The 17,201-nt window shown below is 35.3% G+C and overlaps 1 protein-coding gene across 1 annotated transcript in view; it reads right to left on the reverse strand.

Annotated features, from left to right (window-relative positions):
- The window catches only part of CFAP210 (cilia and flagella associated protein 210), a 36,246-nt gene that overhangs the window by 12,965 nt on the left and 6,080 nt on the right, over positions 1 to 17,201 (reverse strand). Inside the window, exons 2-5 of the mRNA XM_063085762.1 lie at positions 8,504 to 8,736; positions 3,939 to 4,112; positions 3,638 to 3,831; positions 1,469 to 1,625 (exon numbers count right to left, since the gene is read on the reverse strand). Of these exons, the coding sequence (XP_062941832.1) occupies positions 1,469 to 1,625; positions 3,638 to 3,831; positions 3,939 to 4,112; positions 8,504 to 8,736 (758 nt within the window). The remainder of the gene's footprint in view (positions 1 to 1,468; positions 1,626 to 3,637; positions 3,832 to 3,938; positions 4,113 to 8,503; positions 8,737 to 17,201) is intronic.

Below are 17,201 nucleotides of genomic sequence, written 5' to 3' on the forward strand. Positions count from 1 at the left end.
AACTGAGTGCCCAGCAAAACAAATGAAAAAGACCTATACCAAGGCACATCACTGTGAAATTTTAGAGCACCAGAGATAAAACCATTCATAGAGACAGAAGAGAAAGACAAAAAGAAAAGCAATCACATACATCAGATGAAGACTATAATTGGCATCATACTTCTCAGTAGCAATACTGAATGCTAGAGGAATATGAAACCATGAATACTAAATTCTTTATTCTGAATTCTGAACCCAGAATTCTACGACCAGTCAAACTATAAATCAAGCATGACTTTAGAAGGTAACATTTTCAAATAATTCAAAATTTTACCTCCCATACAGCCTTTCTTAGGAAGCTACTCAAAGGTATATTTCAGCAAGGTAAGGAAGTAAACTAAGAAAGAAGAAGACATAAGATTCAGGAAATAGGAGGTACGGCCACAGAAAGTGGCACAGGGAAGTCCCAGGATGACAGCTGTGCAGCAGGTCCAGCAAGCAAGCAGTCCAGAAGGAAGGGAAGGATGCAAGACTCTGGAAGGGCAAACTTCAAGAAAAACAGTACAGATAATTTAATATTACTTAGCTGAATATCTGAAAACTAATATCGACATACATTTGCCAGAAATAATTGAACATATGGGAAAATTGAGGTATGGTATCATCAAAGCAAAGAAAAACAAACATAATTATTTTAATCATAGAATAATAAACATTTATGCAAGCTAAGAAATATAATCATAGTATATTACTCGGCTCTGCAGAGAAAACATTTATATAAAGATAATAATGATTTAAGTAAAATTTTGACAATTATTTGAAGGAGAGGAGAGGATGAAAAGGGGAAGTAATAGAAAAGAGCTAAATCCTTAACTCCCAGGACAAAAAGGCAGAAAATGTCTAAATGTGATAAATCAAGATACATATCTTTTAGAACCTAATATATATTTTAAAATCTAAATGTAGATTATTTAGAATATCATTTTCTACCAGAAGAAACAGCTAGAAGAACTTGGAAGTTGTTGCCTCCAGGAAGCAGAAGGGGTAAAGCAAAACACTGCTATTCTTTTAAGCCTTTTGGTGCTGTTTGATGTTTTAATTCTGTGTATGTATTACTTAAGAATTAAAAACTAATTTTAAAGAAAAAGTGTAAAAAATTATGAAATAAAATACATTTTAATAAAATATTATCATTTATTGAACATAGCAGATACCAAAGATAAATCACCCCATTCATTTCTCAGAGCTCTCTTATTTTAAGGATAAGAGAATTCATTAGAAAAAAAATCTCATTTTCTTCTCTCTTTCTCGTTCATGCATGAGAGAACATACACATAAAACCACAGCAAGTATAGCTCCCTCAAAAGTATATATTCCCTTAGGAGCCCAAATTAATAGCAATTTGTTTTCTGCTCTATTTTTAAAAAATATATTAAAAGTTAGGGATTTGACTTTGTACATTCTTTGAACTTTTGCATTTTCAACTTACAAAAAATAGTCTCCTGTTCTCATGTATCTCTTCTCTTTTCTTTTCTAGTTTTTTTCTCATTTCTATTTCATATAATAAATTCTGTCGCTTTATTTCCTCAGCATCTTTTTCTTCATGTTTTTTTCTTCTTTCTTCTTCCTCTTCATGTTCCTTTATTCTAAAGCAAAAACATAATTGCAACTGAGAGCAAAGCAGAAAAATAGATTATTTTTTAAGAAATGAATTAGATTCTAACCTGGGATGATTTGAAGCTGCGAGGAAGAACTTGTGAATTTCTTTGGGGAAAAGAACAGATATTAAGTAGCAGTGACTAAAACTAATCCAATTCTGGTTAACCCAGAATTGCCAATACTTTCCTTTCTTCAAAATGTGTTTCATTCTTCACCAAAAATAAGTTCTATACAACATTCAAGGGTTCCTTTCTTTCATCTGCACCCAATGAAGAAAATGTTTTTCCTGGAGTCCCTTCATTCACCTACAGGAAAGTGAAAATTCCCTTCCCCTATGCCAAAGAGGACTGTACAGTTAAGGGAGCCAATAAGTTCACTTTGTTATTCTTAAGCCAATTCAGGACAGGAGATTCCTAATTGATTCATCTGTACAGAGTAAGCAGTTTTAAAGTCAGAGCCGATCTCTTTAGGAGGAGCTAAGGAAAAGGTCTCTGTTGGCCACAGGTAAACCAGGTTTACTATTGCTCTAAAAACAACCTACGTTTTCAAACTCTATTTATTTATTTTGTTAAAATTATTTAATATTTTATATCTATCAATCTCTTAGAAGCATATTCACAAGTCGACATCAAGATTTAAAGACCATTATAAAAAAAAGAGATATAACCAACTTGGAGAAAAGAAGGTTTCGGAATTTTAAAATTGCTACTTTAAGGGAAAACAACAAGTTATAAAAAATGTGAAATTTTAACATTTCTTAGCAAATCTGGAAATCATTAACATTATATCTATGTATCCATTGGATAATTCATTGTTTTAGCAAAAAAATTTCCTGTTCTGAGAATAATAAGAACAAAAACAGCAACTGGATATGTGAAGCTGAGGCTCAAGGATCTATACTACAGTCGTCTTTAAGATGGCATTTAAAACTATAAAATGGTTGAGATCACTTAAGATCTCTCTCTTTCTATTCTTTTCCTAGATGATCTTATCCAGGGGAAGTTGCTGTAAGCTATCTTACGATAATTTTTCCTTCTTTTGGGAAGCTGATGGGATTAACAGACAGTAATTAGTGACTTTTTCTTAAAGCAAGGTCTACGAGCCCCTTCCTCTCTGTGCTTACCTATCTATGGACGAAAGCAGGAGAGCTATGCAGTGTGTATAGACACTCTGTTAAATTTCTTTTCAATAATTATGTTTAAGGTTCTTGGTCAAAATCCCCTCTATCTTGGGATTTTGGTGTCACTTGGTACCTTATTTATCTCATCTCTATCATGCCCAGTGGATCATGAGTTACAGGTAGACTCAGAGCCCCACAGTGGAATAGACTGCTCAGGTCTGGAGCCTAGAGATTGTTTAGAAAAACAATTGTGAGATTGTGCAAAAAAAATCTCACTTCCAGGAACAGGGCCAGCAGCTGTGCAGCATGTTTCAGTTATCTATTGCTGAGCAACTAATTACACCAAAACTTAGTGGCTTAAACAATGAACAATTCCCCAAGGAGGCTGCATTATCTCAGACTTCAGAATGAATACATGGAGTACATCAGAACCCTCCCCACAGCAATGAGCAAACCCAGCCAGTCTTGCAGCTTGAAAAGCTGCCCAACCAAGGGCAGCTTGGATGAGCCAACCCCAGCCAACCCACAGAGCATAAGAAGCAATCGTTTATTGCTGTATGCCACTAGATTGTGTGGTTGGTTGTTATGCAGCATTATTATGGCAATAATAACCAATTTATAATCTCTGGATAAGGGAGTGATAGTGATTTTTAACCTCATTCTTTGTACTTTTTCCACCAAGTATTTTATTTTATTCAGGTATTTCCCTATAGGTGATGACTAAATATTTTAGCACATATTACATTTAAAAAAAAATTTTTTTTCCTTCAGAGAGCTTAAGTAAGTTGCACTGTATTACTTTTATAATCAGGAAAAAAAAGCTATACCCATTATGGGAAACACAGGAAGGTACAAAAAAGGTAATGTAAATATACATACTGTTTTAGATGATCTTTGGCAAGGGCCACTCTTTCTCTGTGTCGTTTTTCTACTTTTACTTGTTCTTCTTTAAAAGCTTTCTCAATATTGAGTTTCAATTGTTCCTCCCATTTTTTATCTGATTTTATCTTACTCTTTTGGAACTCAATCTGGGCATCCCGTTCTTTCATAACTCTACTAAGAAGAAGTCCTGACTGCAAAAAAAAAATGCAGTATTTTAACTAAATAATGTCTAATTATGTATAGATATTGTAAATATATATATGTATGTATATATATAAATATAAAACCCAAATAGTACGTGAAAATTCTTCACTCTTTCTGTCTGGTAAAATTGATATTGCTTTGCATGTTCAATGGCCTTTTTTCTTTCTCCTTGTTTGTATATTGCTTCTTCCACATCAAGAATTTGTCTTTCTGCTTCTATTTCTTCTTCACGTTTCTTTTTGGCTTCAAGTTTCTGTTCTTTCATGCCCTGTAAAAAGACAAAAGTTATTTTTTGTTTTCATTTTTCAATTTCATTTTATCAAAATGTATCATTATAATGTCATCATTTGAGCTATCATTATAAATTTTATTGTATCTGCATATTTCACTAATACATAAAATATAAGGTGACACTTATATGAGCTAAATTTTTAAACTGACTTTTTAAGTAGGTAACACATTTACGTGGTTCAAAACCCCAAAATATTATAGAGGTATATGGTGAATGTCTATCTCCAACACTAACTTCCACCTGCAATCTCTTCTCACTCTAAGACAACCACTCTTAGTTTCTTGTGTTTACTTCCAAAGTCTCCCTTTATACTTACATAGTAAATATATATCATATTACTTATGTTCCTTTAAAAAACTAATAGTAGCATATTTTATATGCTCTTCTACACCTCTAAGGAATCTACTGTGTCCCATGTCAGATGAGGTCTTTCTTCTCCTTCACTGGTAATACTTTCTATGTCTTAAGAAAACCTTACTTACCCCGATATCCTGAAGATATTCTATGATTTATGTTAAAAGTTTCACAGTTTTGTTTTTTAAATTTAGGTCTTAACCCAGCTGAAATTCATTTTTCTGTATTCTGTACCATTGGGAGGTAATTTAATCTCTTTCATATGCCAATTATCCCAATATAAATTATTAAATTCCTATCCTTTCCCTTCTGATTTGCTATGACATTTCTGTCATTTGTCAAGTTCCCATATATAACATAGGTTTGTTTCTAGGCTCTCTCTTATAACCTCTTATATTGCCAATCTCTGTGTCAATATCACAATTTTAACTACTATGGGTTTATAGTAACTCTTGCTGCTGGTAAGATGGATCTTCATTTATTCTTCTTAACACCCATGGAGGTGTAAAATATGTATAGTGTGCTACTTCTGTGTTAAAAAAAAAAAACAGAGGGTATATCCCACTCCCCCCATCCCTTTATGTACCAGGGGCACTTTTAAAATCAAGTTTTTTAGATTATAATTTACATATGCCCTTTTACTGTACAGTTTTAAAAATGTGTACAGTCATTTATAGAACAGTTCCATCCTCCCCCCAATAATCCCTCATGCCTCATTATAGTCAATTACTGCCCCTACCAGCAGCCCCTAGCAACCACTGATCTGTTTTCTTTCCCTATAGTTTTGCCTTTTTCAGAATGTCATATGTTACATATATGATATCAGGCATGATATAATTTTTCCCTCTTCTTGAAAAAAAGAGAATTAAGAAATTACAAACATTGTTCCTACAGCAAGGTACCACAAGCTTTCTATGCCCCTTCCCAAAGATAAATTATGTAAATTGCAACAAAGTAAGGAAACAATGCAATATTTTAAAAAAGAAAACAGTGAGAACTCTATATGCAAAACTCATGCTTACCTAGAGTTTTAACAATTCTGTTAGAAAATAGGAAATAAGCCTGTTTCTCAGTGCTTCAAATGATGTAGGAAAGTTGGGGGAGTGTGTCACCTTTTCCCAGCATTTCTCCCCAGGATTATAAAAGATAATAAAAGGAGTCAGGGGACACCTTCTCACTTTAAAGCTGTTTCCCATTCATGCCTATGGAACTAGACTGGTCTACTATATATCTTAGGTAGAGGGAATCTAGCAGAGGCAGAGAGAAGCACAGCAAAGACACTATGTAGTTCCAGAGATGGAGAGGACAAACAGACAATTCAGAGGCAGATGAAGAGAAGCTGTCTTGGTTTCTGATAGTTTCAAGTCCTCTGTCTTTCTGTGCAATCCTACATCATAACAATAAACAGCATTACTCTGATATCAAAACCAGACAAAAACACTTCAAGAAAACTATAGACCACTATTCCTCATGAACATAGACGTAAAAATTAACAACATTTAGAAAACTGAAGTCATCAAAAGGATAATACATCATGGCCAATAGAGGGGTTCCTTAGGAGTGCAAGCTTAGTTAAATATTTGAAAATCAATCAATATAATTTACAATATTAACAAACTGGAAAATAAAAACTTGCTCATCTCAATAGACACCAAGAAAAGGCACTTAAAATATCCAACATCTGTTCCTGATTTTAAAATAACCAAAAAACTCAATAATTTAGGGATAGAAGGCAATTTCTTCAATTTGATTAGAGACATCTACAAAAAATTTACACTTAGCATCACTTAAAGGTGAAAGAACGAATATGTTCCCCCTAAGATCAGTAAAAAGGCAAGAATATCCACTCTCACTGTATTTATTCGACATTGTATTGGAGGTTCTTGCTAGTATAAGTCAAGAAAAATAAATAAAAGACATCTAGATTGGAAAGAAGGGAGTAAAACATCTTTATTCTCTGATGCCATGTATCTATGTAGAAAATCTGATGGAAAGTACAAAAAAGCTGCTAGAATGAACAAATGAGGTTAGCAACGGTCCAGGATACAAGATCAAAATAGAAAAAAATGAATTGTATTCTTACAGCTAACAATAGCAAATTGAAACTTTTTAAAAAGTACCATTTACTATAGCATTAAAATATGAAATAGGGATAAATATGAGTGTACATATATATGTATATATAAGATCTATGTACTGAAAACTATAAAATATTGCTGACAGAAATTAAGACCTAAGTAAATGGAGAGAGAGAGTGTGTTCATGGGTCAGAAGACTCAATACTGTCAAGATGTAAATTCTCTCCAAATTGATCTAGAGAGTCAACACGATCCCAATCAAAATCCCAGCTGGCTTTTTTTTTGTGTAGGAATCGATAAGCTGATTTTAAAATTCAAAACGAAGTGCAAAGGACCTAGAATAACCAAAACAACTTTGAAAAAGAACAAAGTTGAAAGATTCATACTACTTTATTTCAAGACATTATTAAATCTACCATAGTCAAGACAGTACATTATTGTTATAAAGACAGATGAACAGATCTATGGAACAGAATGGATAGTCCAGAAATTTCTCCACATACTGAATTTTCAACTAAAGTTCAAAGGCAATTCAGTGAAGAAAGAATAGTCTTTTCAACAAATTATGCTGGAACAATTGGATACTCATATGCAAAAACAACAACAACAACAAAATTCAATCAATACCTCACAACATATAAAATTAATTAAAACTGGCCCATAGACTGGCCAGCCACAAAAAAAAGGAATGGCCCATAGACCTATATATGAAACCTAAAATTTTAAAACTTTTAGAAGAAAAAACAAGAGAAAATTTTTGTGATCTTGGGTTAGGTAAAGATTTCTTAGATAAGCCACTAAAAGAGTCACACACTAAAAACTGATAAACTCAACTTCACTAAAATTAAAAACTTCTGCTCTTTGAAAGACATGGTAAGGAAATGAAAAGTCAAGACACAGACTGAGAGGAAATATTTCAAATCAAATACCTAATAAAGGACTTGTATTGAGAATATATTTTTTAAATTCTCTAAACTCAATATTAAGAAAACAAACATAATTTTAAAATGGGCAAAAAGATTTGAACAGACACTTCACCACAGAAGATATACAGGTGGAAAATAAGTTCCCCAAAAGATGTTTAACATCATTTGTAATTAGAAAATTCAAATTAAAACTATAATGAGATACTTCATACCTATTAGAATGTGTATAATTAAAAAGACTGACCATACCAAGTATTGGTGAGAATACAGAGGAATTAGGACTCTCATACACTACTGGTGGGAATGTAAAATTACAACAACTTTGAAAAACACTTTTGGAAGTTTCTTACTAAGTTAAATATACACTTATCATATAATTCAGCCATTTTACATCAAGATATTTACTCTAGAGAAATGGAAGCATATGTCCATACATAGACATATACATGAATGTCCACAGCAGTTCTATTTGTAATAGCCCCCAAAATGGAAACAACTCAAATGTCAGCATTTGGTTGATGTCAAACCATCAACAAGTGACCAGATGAACAAATTATGGTATATCTATGCAATAGAACACGACTTGGCAATAAAAATGAATGCAAAATAGAGGCACACAACAACATGAATAAATTTCAATGGAATTGTGCTGAGTGAAATCAATAATAGAAGAAAGCGGATCAGTGGTTGCCTAGGGATGGAGAGGAGCAGAGGGGAAGAGTGACAGGGAGTAAAACAGGGCATGAGGAAACTTTTGGGTGATGAATAAGTTCATTATCTTAATAGTAATGATGGTTTCAGGGTTATATACATATGTCAAAACTTATCAAACTTTAAATATGTCCAGTTTATTGTATGTCACTTATACCTAAATAAAGCTGTTGAGATGTTCTGATGCATTTTTATGATGTTTTACACATAAAAATATTTATTAAAAAAGTACAAGAGAATGTTAAGAAAAAAGAGTAAGTTTTCAGTGAACTTGTACTCTTAAATGGTTACTACTTACTGCATATGTATTAGTCCAATGCTTCACCACTTCTTGGGATCGTAAATGCATTTCTTTCTTTGCCTTTCTTTCTGCACGAAGGCATGCTGCTTTTCTTGTCAAACTGTCCAGGCTATCTTGAATTCTTTTCCATTCATTGTGTGGAATTATGGTGACCTGCTGTAGATCTACTTTGCTAGGTAGAAGAGGTGGATAGGGAGTTTGATCTTCTTCAAAGTTCTTCTTAGTTATTCCTAATAAATTTAAAAAATGATTATTAAAGACATTCAGGAAGAGTTTAAATGATATTTTTTCTTAGAAACTTCTATATTGGCAGGACACCTGGAAATTGTTTCAAATATTTAATTTATTCTTATTATCTTAAGAACAGCTGGGATTAAGTGGAAAAAATACAAGGTACTGAAATCAGAAGACATAGATTTGAGTCCCTGCTTGGACATTTTCTTACTGTGTAAACTTAAGCAAGTCATTTAACTTCTCGGAAACTCAGTATCCTCATCTTTAAAGTTGAAATCAATAATACGTATCTCAACAGGTTGTTATAAAAGCATTTTTCAAAGTTAACCAAGTGGCTAACTTAATAAATGGATAAATTTGGGGATGATCATCTTTCAGTGTTGTAGACATTGTGATTGACTCTATTCAACATCTTTCCCACTAAGAAGCAGCAATGGAGACTGGAGAACTGATTATAGTCCTGGGTGGGCCTAATTAGTTTAAGAATACTTGCATCTCCCTTGCCAATAATTATTTCTCTAATAAGCCAAGAAAGAGGATAAGAGCTTTATTTGTGATTTGTAGAAACATTCTGCCTTGTTCTTCTGGGAAAGACATCCAAGAAGCTTTTAAGCTAGATTTGAACAAGTAAGCAAGAAGAACAGATAGGTAGCCATTCCATGACCACAAGAGGAACCAGCCTTGGATGAAGCTGTCACTGTGAACTGCAAAAAAGAAACAAAGGAAAAACCTGGGGTAATGATGATCTCACTATGCCGCTATTCAACCCAACCTGAAGCCTGAAGTTTTTCTTATATGAGTGAATAAATTTCCTTATTTTTTGAACATGATTGAGCTGGATATTCTGTTATACAAATTCAAAAGCACCTAAACAACACAATGGAGCTATTAACGGCTCTCCTCAGAGAAATACTCTTACTCTTTTAATCAATCGAGGTTCTTAATTATTAACAACCAAACTCACTTTAACTAGTTTAAGCAAAAAAGGAATTCATTAAGGGATATTAGGTAGCCTACTGAATCTCCTAGAAAGCCAGAGTCAATTTTGGAAGCTGCACATGCAAAACATCACACAAACCACATGATAAGGCTCCAGTGAAGGCCCACAGCAACTGGCATTGGGCAGATACCTTAACTGGCCCCATTTACAACTTGCCCCACTGGATACCATATACCTGAACCTTCACCAACTTTGTTTCTGAAATTGGCACGCTTATGTTGCCATTCTCTCCAGAAAATAGAAAAAAGTGTAAGTTAGAACCACAGGCACTATCTTGCCTACCACATACCAAGGCTCTGCTTGCAGAATAAAACCAAGCAAAGCTAAGAAGCACAACAGGATCCTAGATCAAGTTTTATCTGAAATCCCGGGTATGTGAGCCAAAATATTCTCCTTTTGTTTTAACTTCTATGAATTAGATTAGTCACTTGCAACCAAAGAGTCCTCACCAGTACATTCGTATAGCCTTGTAACAAATTTCCTTTCTCTTGCCTAAACCAGCTCAACTTAATTTGTGTTACTTGCAATCAGAGACTAACCAAACAATGGCCTCTAAGTTAAACCATCTGCCTTTTAATTAACATATCATTAGGCATGTAAATATCTTTCTCTGACCCAAGATTCATTCCAGTTCTCTAAGATGTGCAATAAAGTGAAGAAAGTTTAAATTCACCAGAATTCTAAAGAGGTTTGGTAGAGCAAACAGCTCACACTGGCAGGAACTGCTCCCCACAAAGTAAACAGTGGGTGAGCAGGCTTTGGCAATGATGGCAGGAAAGCAAGATGTCAGAGAGCTGTGTAGTGCACAATGTGAATCCTCCTCTTTGACATCTCAGATCTTCAGTAGAGTAACTGCAGACACAATTAGTTAAGAAAAAGTTTCTAATTTGATGAAGGCCAAAAATCTATTTTTCTTGATTTAATTATGCTTTGGGTGTCAAATCTAAGAAACTGTTGCTGAATCCAAGATCACAAAGATTTACATCTAAGTTTTCTTCTTAGAGTTTATAGTTTTTGCTTTTATATTTAGGGATATAGTACATTTTAAATTAATATTTGTATATGGTGTGATGTATGGAGTCCAAATTTACTTTTTTTGCATGTGAATAACCAGTTATCTCAGCACCATTTGTTAAAAATACTATTCTTTCCCAATTGCATTGTCTTGGCACCCTTGTCAAAATCAATTTACTACAGACACAGGGGTTTATTTCATTATTTCTATTCCATTTATGTATATGTCTAGCCTATGTCAGTACCACACTGTCTTGATGACCATAGCACTGTAGTTAAGTTTTGATATCATGAAATGTGAATCCTCCTACATAGTTCTTCTGATTTAAGATTGGTTTAGCTATTCTGGGTCCCTTGTATTTCCATTTGAATTTTAGAATCAGCTTGTCACTTTCAACAAAAAAGCCAGGTAGGATTTTGATAGGGATTGTGGTGAATCTGTAGATCAATTTAGGAAGTACTGCCATCTTAACAATATTAAGTTTTCTAATCCATCAACATCGGCTGTCTTTCCATTTATTTAGATCCTTAATTTCTTTCAATCATGTTTTTAGTTTTTCAGAGTATAAATTTTGCTTATTCCTAAGTATTTTTCTTAGAAAGAAAAATTTATTATTATGTATTTTTGACACTATATTAAATGGAATGCTTTCTTAATTTCATTATCAGATTGTTCATTGCAAGTATATAGAAATATAATTGAATTTTGTAAATTGGTCATTTATCCTTCAGCTTTACTGAACTATATTAGTTCTAATAATTTTTTAGTGAATTCTTTAGAATTCTTTATATAGAATATCATGTCATCTGTGAATACAGACAGTTTTACTTCTTCCTTTCCAATCTGGATACTTTTTGTTTTGCTTGCCTAACTGCTCTGGCTAGAACTTCCAGTACAATATTAAATAAAAGTGACAAAAGTGTGCACATCCTTGTCTTGTTCCTCATCCTCAGGGAAAAACTTTCAGTCTTTCACCATCAAGTATGATATTAGCTGTGGGTTCTTCATTGATGCCCTTTATTAGGTTAAGGGAATTCCCTTCTATCCCTTGTTTGTTGTTTTTATTATGAATCAATGTTGGATTTGTCAAATGTTTTTTCAGTGTCTACTGAGATAATTATGTAGTCTTGTCCTTTATTTTATTGATATGGTGAATTAAATTAATTGTTTATCAGACATTAAACTAACCTTGCATTCCTAAGATAAATCCCAATTGGTCATGGTGTATAATCCTTTTTCCATGTTGCTGGATTTAGTTTACCAGTGTTTGTTGAGGATTTTTGCATCTATATCCATAAGGGATATTGGTTTGTAGTTTTCTTGTCTTGTGATGTGTCTGTCTGATGTCTCTATCTCTGGTATCAGGGTAATATTGACCTCACAGAATGAGTTGGGAAGTGTTCCTTCCTCTTCTATTATTATTATTATTATTAGCATATTCATTACAAATCATAATCGTTCCCATGCCCACCACATGACCTATCACTCCCCTACCTTGCTCCCTCCCTTCCCCCCATCTCAAGTATCCTTAGCTTTGTGCGGTCTTCTTTCTTTCTCTTTCTTTCTTTCTTTCTTTCTTTCTTTCTTTCTTTCTTTCTTTCTTTCTTTCTTTCTTTCTTTCCTTCCTTCCTTCCTTCCTTCTTTCTTTCTTTTCTTTTCTTAGCACCCAGTTATGAGTGAGAACATGCAGTATTTCTTTCTGTGTCTGCCTTATTTCACTTAAGATCATTTTCTCCAGGCTCATCCATTTTGCTGCCAATGGCAGAAGTTCATTCTTTTTTATGGCTGAGTAGTATTCCATTGCATATATATACCACATTTTCATTATCCAATCATCTGTCAATGGACATTTAGGTTGTTTCCATATCTTGGCTACTGTAAATAGAGCTGCAATGAACATGGGAGTCCAGGTATCCCTTCAACATGATGATTTCCATTCCCTTGGATATATACCTAGTAGTGGGATTGCTGGATCATATGGTAGTTCTATTAGTAGTTGTTTGAGAAACTTCCACACTGAAACTTCCATACTGCTAGTTTACAGTCACACCAGTGGTGTAGAAGAGTTTCCCTTTCCCCACATCCTCACCACCATTTGTTATTCTTGCTCTTTTTAATAATGGCCAGTCTAACTCTGTGAGACGATACCTCAATGTGCTTTTGATTTGTATTTCCCTGATGATTAGTGATGCTGAGCATTTTTTCAGGAACCTGTTGGCCATTTGTATGTCTTCCTTTGAAAAGTGTCTATGGGCCAAGCCCATGGCGCACTTGGGAGAGTGCAGTGCTGGGAGCGCAGCGACGCTCCCGCCGCGGGTTCGGATCCTATATAGGAATGGCCGGTGCACTCACTGGCTGAGTACCGGTCACGAAAAACACACACACACACAAAAAAAGAAAAGTGTCTATTCAGTTCCTTTGCCCATTTTTAATTGGATTACTGTTTTTTTAACTGTATAGTTGATTGACATCCTTATATATTCTGGATATTAATCCCTTGTTGAATATAGAGTTTGCAAATATTATCTCCCATTCCATAGGTTGTCTTTCTGCTCTGCTGATTGTTTCCTTTGCTGTGCAGAAGCTTTTCAGTTTGATATAATCCCATTTGTTTATTTTTTATTTTGTTGCTTTGTTTTTGGAGTCTTATTCATAAAATGTCTGCCCAGTCCTACATCCTGGAGTGTTTCCCCTGTTTTCTTTTTGTAATTTTATGTTTTGGGATCTATATTTAAGTCTTTAATTCATTTTGAGTTGATGCTGGTATACAGTGAGAGATACAGGTACACTTTCATTCTTCTGCATATGGATGTCCAATTTTCCCAGCACCATTTATTGAAGAGGTAGTCTTTTCCCCAATGTATGTTCTTGTTCCCTTTGTCGAAGATCAGTTGGCTGTAAGCATGTGTGTTGATTCCTGGGTTTTCTATTCTGTTCCATTGATCCAAGTGTCTGTTTTTATGCCAGTAGTAAACAAAAATAAATAAATAAATAAAATTACAAGTCAAAATCCTTGATGAACATAAATGGAAAAATCCTCAACAAAATATTAGCAATCAGAATACAGCAACACATCAAAAAAATTATACATCATGATCAAGAGGGATTCATCCTAGGGATGCAAGATGGTTCAACATATGCAGGTCAATAAATGTGATACACCACATCAACAAAATCAAGGAAGAAAACCACGCGATTATCTCAACAGATGCAGAAAAAGATTCAACAAAATTCAACATCCCTTCATGATATTTTCATCAAATTCGGTATAGAAGGAAATCATCTTAACACAATAAAAGCCATATACAACAAACCAATCGCCAATATCACCTGAATGGGAACAAGACAAGAATGGGAACCAGACAAGGATGCCCACTCTCACCACTTCTACTTAACATAGTACTGGAAATACTAGCCAGAGCAATCAGGCAAGAGAAAGAAATAAAGGGCATCCAGATTGGAAAGGATGAAGTCAAACTGTCCCTGTTTGTAGACAACATGATCTTTTCTTTTTACATTCTAAGACATTGTTGCAGAGCAGTGGAGGGGAGGCAGGGGAGGGAGATGGAGGTGGGGATTGGGGGTGGGCATGGCTCATGATTAGCTCCTTCACTGGCCTGGCTGCAGAGGTTGGGGGGCTGGGGCTGAGGTCCAGCTGACAACCAGCAGCTCGGTTGTCACTGGGCTGGATGCAAATATTAGGGGGAGTGGCTGAAGCCCTCAAACCTCCTCACCCCAGCTTGGGGGTCCAGGGGGCTTCTGGAAATGGGCCAGTTGTTGCCAGGCTGGATGTGGATGTTGGGGGGGTGCATGGCTGAGGCCCTTAGCCACTGTCTCCACCCCCCCTCAGCTTGGGAGCCCAGGAGACTTCCAGCAGCAGACCAGTCATTGCTGGGCTGGATGCAAACATCAGGAAGATGTGGCTGAGGCCCTTGGGCACCCTCTAACCCCATCTCAGGAGCCCAAGGGGCTTACGATTCTTCTAGGTTTTACAGGTATTCTTTGGTGGTGTTAGACCTTTACTGGTTAATATCAGAACTTTGTCTCTGGTCTGTGGGTTTTTTGTGTTTTCTTTCAGTTCTGTGTTGGATCATTAGTTACCCCCACCACTTAAACTCTGCACTGGAACTAACTTGTTGTTCTTTGCTTACTTCTAAAATAGGGGAACTTCCTGTGGGGACCAGCACTTGAGACTTATGGTTGAGCTAAATTGCTGCTTTGCTGCTGATTCTCTGGGGAAGGCTTTTTGTGCAGCTCAGGTTTTAATTGTTGACCTTTTAAGTACTTCTGGGTCTTGTGAGATCTGGTACATCTGAGTTGTGTGGACACTCTGGTCTGGGCCTGAGTGTTTTCAGCAAACTGCATCCCCTGAAGTTCTATGTTCCTAACCAGTCTCCACTGAATGGGCGTGTGCTGATTGGAGGGACAATCAGCTGATTGCTGTCCTTGCTATGCCCTAATGTTCCCCCCATGGGCCAGTGTCTGCCATCCCCCACATTCCAAACACTTCCCATGGGTTAGGCCATGTGCCAGTCCCTTGCAATGACTCACCAACCTTTGAGTGGCTCCTTTTTCCAGTTGTCTGTGGCTCCTCACTCCTATATGGGTCCACAGGAATCCTGTCAGTGGTTTCACTAGCCTGGGGCCACTGGCCCTCTTATTCCCTGCAGTCTCCAAGCAACTTCACACAAAGGGCACAGCTGCGGTTTTTGCCAGATCTTGCTCCATGTGCTCACCAGGGCCAGCCTTAAAATGGCTGTGGCTCAAAATGGTTGGAGGAGTCCCTTCTTTCTCTCATCACAACTTTTCCTGTCTTCATGAACTCTGGGTCTCTCCTCCTCTTCCCCTGAGTTCCGGCGGCCCCAGCCTGGCAGTTTTTGCTTTTTAATAGTTGTAAATTGGTTGATTGTGGGAGAGAGAGAGGCTGCAGACTGCCTATTCCACCATCTTGATTCTCCACTGACATGCTCTTATATATAGAAAGACTACCAAAAAAACTCTTAGAGCTGATTAACATTTTCAGTAATGTTGCAGGTACAAAATCAATAACCAAAAATCAGTAGTGTTTTTATATTCCAATAACAAACTAGCAGAAAAAGAAATCAAGAAAGGAAGCCCATTTATAATAGTCACCAAAAAATAAAATAGCTAGGAATCAATTTAAGCAAGGATGTGAAAATAAGAACTACAAAACATTATTGAAAGAAATTAAAGAGGACAAAAAGGTGGAAAGACATACCATGTTCTTACATTAGACAAATTAACATCGTGAAAATGTCCATTCTACCCAAAGCAATCTACAGATTCAATGTAATCCCCATCAAAGTATCAATGACATTCTTCACAGAAATAGAAAAAGCAACCCTAACATTCATGAGGAAAAACAAAAGACCGCTAATAGCCAAAGCAATCTGAGCAAAAAAAATAAAGCAGGAGGCATGAAACTTCCCAACTTCAAATTATATTACAAAGCTTTTCAATTTTTTTAGAGTTTGAGAAGGATTGGTATTAATACTTCATTAAACATTTAGTAGAATTCACCAGTAAAGCCATCTGGTCCTGAGCTTTGCTTTGTGGGAAGTTCTTCAATTACTAATTCAACCTCTTGTTCTAGGCCTATTCAATTTTTTAATTTCTTCTTAAGTTGGTTTTAGTAGTTAGTGTCATTTTAGGAATTTGCCTATCTCATCTAGGTCACCTAATTTTTTGTCATACACTGTTGATAGTGTTCCCTCATAATCTTTTCTGTTTCTGTAAGGTCAGTACTAATGTCCCCTCTTTTATTCCTGATTTTAGTAATTTAAGTCTTCTCTCTTTTTCTCTTGGTCAGTCTAGACAATGGTTTGTCAATTTTGTTGATTTTTCCAAATAACCAGTTTGGGTTTTATTGATTTTCTCTATTGCTTTTCTATTCTTCATTTAATTTATTTCCCTCTAATCTCTATTATTTTCTTTCTTTTATTGCTTTGGGTTTTCTTTGCTCTTCTTTTTCTAGTTCCTTGAGGTGTAATGTTATGTTACTTATTTGAGATCTTGTGTCTTTTAAAAACATATTGTAATGGTTAAGTTTATGTATCAACTTGATTAGATAATGGCAATTAGTTGTTTGGTCAGACATTAGTTTACATACTGCTGTAAAGGTATTTTTTAGATGATTAACATTTACAATCAGTTCATGTTAGGTAAAATCAATTGACTCCATAATGTGAGTAGGTCTCATCCAATTAGCTGAAGGCCTTAAAAGCAAAGACTGGGGTTTCCAAAAGAATGAATTCTGTCTCCAGTCTGCAACATAGAAATTCTGTGTGTTTTCAACCTTCACACTCAAGACTGCAACATCAACTCTTACCTGAATCTCCAGCCTGTCAGCTTGCTATATGGATTTTAGACTTGCCAGCTTCCATAATCACATAAACCAATTTTTTGAAAATAAATCTCTGCCTGGC

The sequence above is a fragment of the Cynocephalus volans genome, chromosome 1 (assembly GCF_027409185.1).
Source record: "Cynocephalus volans isolate mCynVol1 chromosome 1, mCynVol1.pri, whole genome shotgun sequence".
NCBI classification, from domain to species: Eukaryota; Metazoa; Chordata; class Mammalia; order Dermoptera; family Cynocephalidae; genus Cynocephalus; species Cynocephalus volans.